The sequence below is a fragment of the Salmo trutta genome, chromosome 16 (genome assembly GCF_901001165.1).
Source record: "Salmo trutta chromosome 16, fSalTru1.1, whole genome shotgun sequence".
NCBI lineage: Eukaryota > Metazoa > Chordata > Actinopteri > Salmoniformes > Salmonidae > Salmo > Salmo trutta.
In genome coordinates this window covers 46,975,696-46,978,811 of record NC_042972.1, presented here as the reverse complement: position 1 = coordinate 46,978,811, position 3,116 = coordinate 46,975,696, and the positions used below count along the sequence as shown (strand labels likewise).

At 41.3% G+C, this 3,116-nt stretch overlaps 1 protein-coding gene across 1 annotated transcript; it reads right to left on the bottom strand.

Annotated features, from left to right (window-relative positions):
• Positions 1-223: 223 nt before the first annotated feature.
• LOC115150874 (probable G-protein coupled receptor 173) lies at positions 224-2,908 on the bottom strand. The gene has a single exon (XM_029694647.1). The coding sequence runs from the start codon at positions 1,946-1,948 to the stop codon at positions 827-829; it is 1,122 nt and encodes a 373-aa protein (XP_029550507.1). The 5' UTR covers positions 1,949-2,908; the 3' UTR covers positions 224-826.
• Between the last annotated feature and the right edge of the window lie 208 nt (positions 2,909-3,116).

Genomic DNA, 3,116 nt, shown 5'->3' with positions numbered 1-3,116 from the left:
TGATTTGAGTATAATCATATTCTTGTTTCAGGGTAATACACCACATAATTTGTGCTACAGTACAGAAAGGCTACAATACACAAACAATATGGTACGCTGGAAGTAATTGGGCTTGTGGATGACGATTGGAAATGGATGTTCCCATATGGTATTTGTATTGTAACCGAACAGATACTGTCCAATAACCATTCGCTTATTGTGTATTACAGAATTAAAGCAATACTAATCATTCATTTGTTGTTTATTTACTCAGAAGTCCAAACAATGCAAACACCTTTCTGCAGCACTGACACTTTTCTTCTTTTAGAGTTCCATGGTCATTGTCCATAGAAAAAAAAAATATTTGTCTATTTTACAGGGAATGTACAAGGGATGCATTTGTATCACCAGATTATGTCAACATTCCAGGAAGAACATGTATTTGCAAATTACTGTAAAAGTGAGTTAACACTTTCTCCACACAAATAATTCTACGATTTTCTGAAAGGTACAAAGTAATTTTTTTTGTTGTTGTTCAGAATAAAGAAACAAAATAGCTTTACAGAATATACACACGTCATATGTCTTTCTCACAGAATTGACATAGGCCTAGGCTACACTCAAAGAATATACTAATGAGATTCATAAAATAGGCAAAATTATTAGTATTCGAAATCAAGATTGGCAACTTCATACACTTTCTGTATGTGCAAATCACAAAATGTGGCCTTCAACTTATGTGGAAAAATTGGACAAGCAGAGCAACTGAGAAATATCACCTATAGGCTTTAATAGCGACATGACAGTTCTGTTCGTTTTCCCTTGTCTAAAACAACAGTTGAACCTATCAGATGACACAGTAAGGCTCCATAGACATAGGCGTCTGTGTGCTGAGACAACACGGGAAACAAGCTCTGAGACGGATCCTCAGCTCCTTGTTGAATATGAAACAAATAATGGGATTCGCCCCCGCCTGAATGAACGTCATCCACACCGCCGCAGTCAGGTAGACCTGTGGAATGGTGCCTCCTTTGACAAAAACTCGAAGGTAACAAGCAACAATGTACGGGGCCCAGAAGAGAAGAAACGCCAGAGTTATCATGTAATACATTTTCCCTATGCGTTTCTCCATTTTAAATTCATCCAAGACAAGCAGCCGTCTGTTTCCATTATGGGAGGCTTGCCTGATGCCCACTAATGTTGGTGGGGTGGGACCACGTCCAAATCCTGCAATCCAGTTGGCAGCTGCCTGCCCAGTTGCACCTGGCCCGTGGAAGGTCCAGTTTTGGCTTATAGCTGGGACCAGCTGAGCAGGTTTCATCTTGCGGTGGTCATAAACGAAACACAGCATCTTTATGTAAACAACGTGTGTTGTTCCCACGATGACAGCCAGCATCAACATGAAGCCCAGGGTATCGTTTGCTTTCACGTATCGGTGCTCGAAAATGCATTGTTCCTCCTCATGGATGAATTTGTAGGTGCCAACGTCGAATACAGGGGGGAAAGCCATAGCGACAGAGAGGGTCCAGACCATGCAAATCACAGCCACACATGTCCATAATGTCATTCGTTTGGAATAAAACCTGTGGTGTGCTATTGCCATGTATCTGGTGACACTGACGCAGAAGAGCAGAAACGCTACATGGAAACAAAAAAGAACTGACATGAAGGCAATAATCTTACAACTTATAATGCTGTACGTCCAGGTGGAACCGTTATTGATTGATATCATCACAAAGGGAAAACACACGGTGGACCGTATTATATCTGCCAAGCACAGATCAAGTAGAAAATAATACGGAGCCTTTTGAAGGGAGCTGTCTTTCAGCACCAGCAGGGACAGCGCCACATTCCCTACAAGGCTGATGCAAATGATCAGACCGAGCGAGGCTAGTTTCACCGCAGAGGCGGTGATAGAGTAATTCTGGAGTGAAGGATTGCTTTCCCCAAACTCGCTTGTGTTTGCCATCTATGCAACCAGGCTATTGTCAAAGACGCGTTGATTCTATATTCGCACATCAAGTTGTCCTGCTTCCTCCCGTCGAAGTATCAATGATTGATCAAAATTGCCCTGCAAAAAAATTAACATGATGCACGTTTAAGTCAAAATACCTCAGGGTGAACAGCATCTGCGTTTTAACCTATTCAGAATATAATTCATTATTCTCCTGGGTTTAAAGCATAGCCTGATTACAAAAGCAATTGATATCCATCGAAAAATGAAGTCACCGTTTTACATTGCTTTTCTTGTAATCCTTCATCTCACAAGTGTCCGTTTCGAATATGAAATACACACATGTTCGTAGTTCCATTTTCTGCTGATAGCAGTCTTCGCACACACCATTTTAAAAGGATCCGTTTAATAGGCACACATTTCAAAAACATATCTCCATTTCCACTGATGGCGGAGGTTCTCGTTCGCCTTGCGGAAGAAATAAACATAAAACGGGGGAAAGGCCGTCATCATCACTTCAGCACGCAGTTAATAGGGAATGGTAGGCTATAGCCAAACCCCAGTTCAGTCCGCTCAATCGAAGGCATGGTTTATGAATAGATCCAGAATTTAAAAAACAGTTGTCTATAAACTATACGCGTTGGTTTGTATTTGTGGAAAAGAAGTCTACTATTTACGTTGCCAAACGAGGTTGGATCGGATGAGGTGGAGAGCGACAACACTGAACAACCCCGGCTAATCTCGAGCTAGATGAGATGTAATCCACGTCGTCAGATCAGAAACGGAAACGTTTGTCCCCCTGTGCGTGTCCACTATTCTGCGATACATGGAATCATTCAATAATTGGATCCTGTCTCATGCATTCCTCAGGCATGCTTTTTCATGTAGCCTATAGAAAGCCTTGTCAAATACAATCGTTTCGTTCGGGGGGCTCGGTTTCTTTTACACTGAGTCAGCTTTAAAGGCACAGTCTTATACAACCAACCTAACCTAAAATGCAATGATCATCATCTAATTTAAAAATATACTGTAAGTCATTGAGTGAATTCATAGTCGTACAGTCACACAGGACAGGTGCATTATGAAAATGCTACCAAGGGTCACAGAGATATAGAACTATTGACCCATGTGTTTGAGTTACTATCTCATCCAAGTGTATGACTCCTCTGATTGCATTTACTAT

What these genes read in the sequence shown, in the direction of transcription:
- LOC115150874 (XM_029694647.1), bottom strand. Translation starts at nt 1,948, where the DNA reads ATGGCAAACACAAGCGAGTTTGGGGAAAGCAATCCTTCACTCCAGAAT.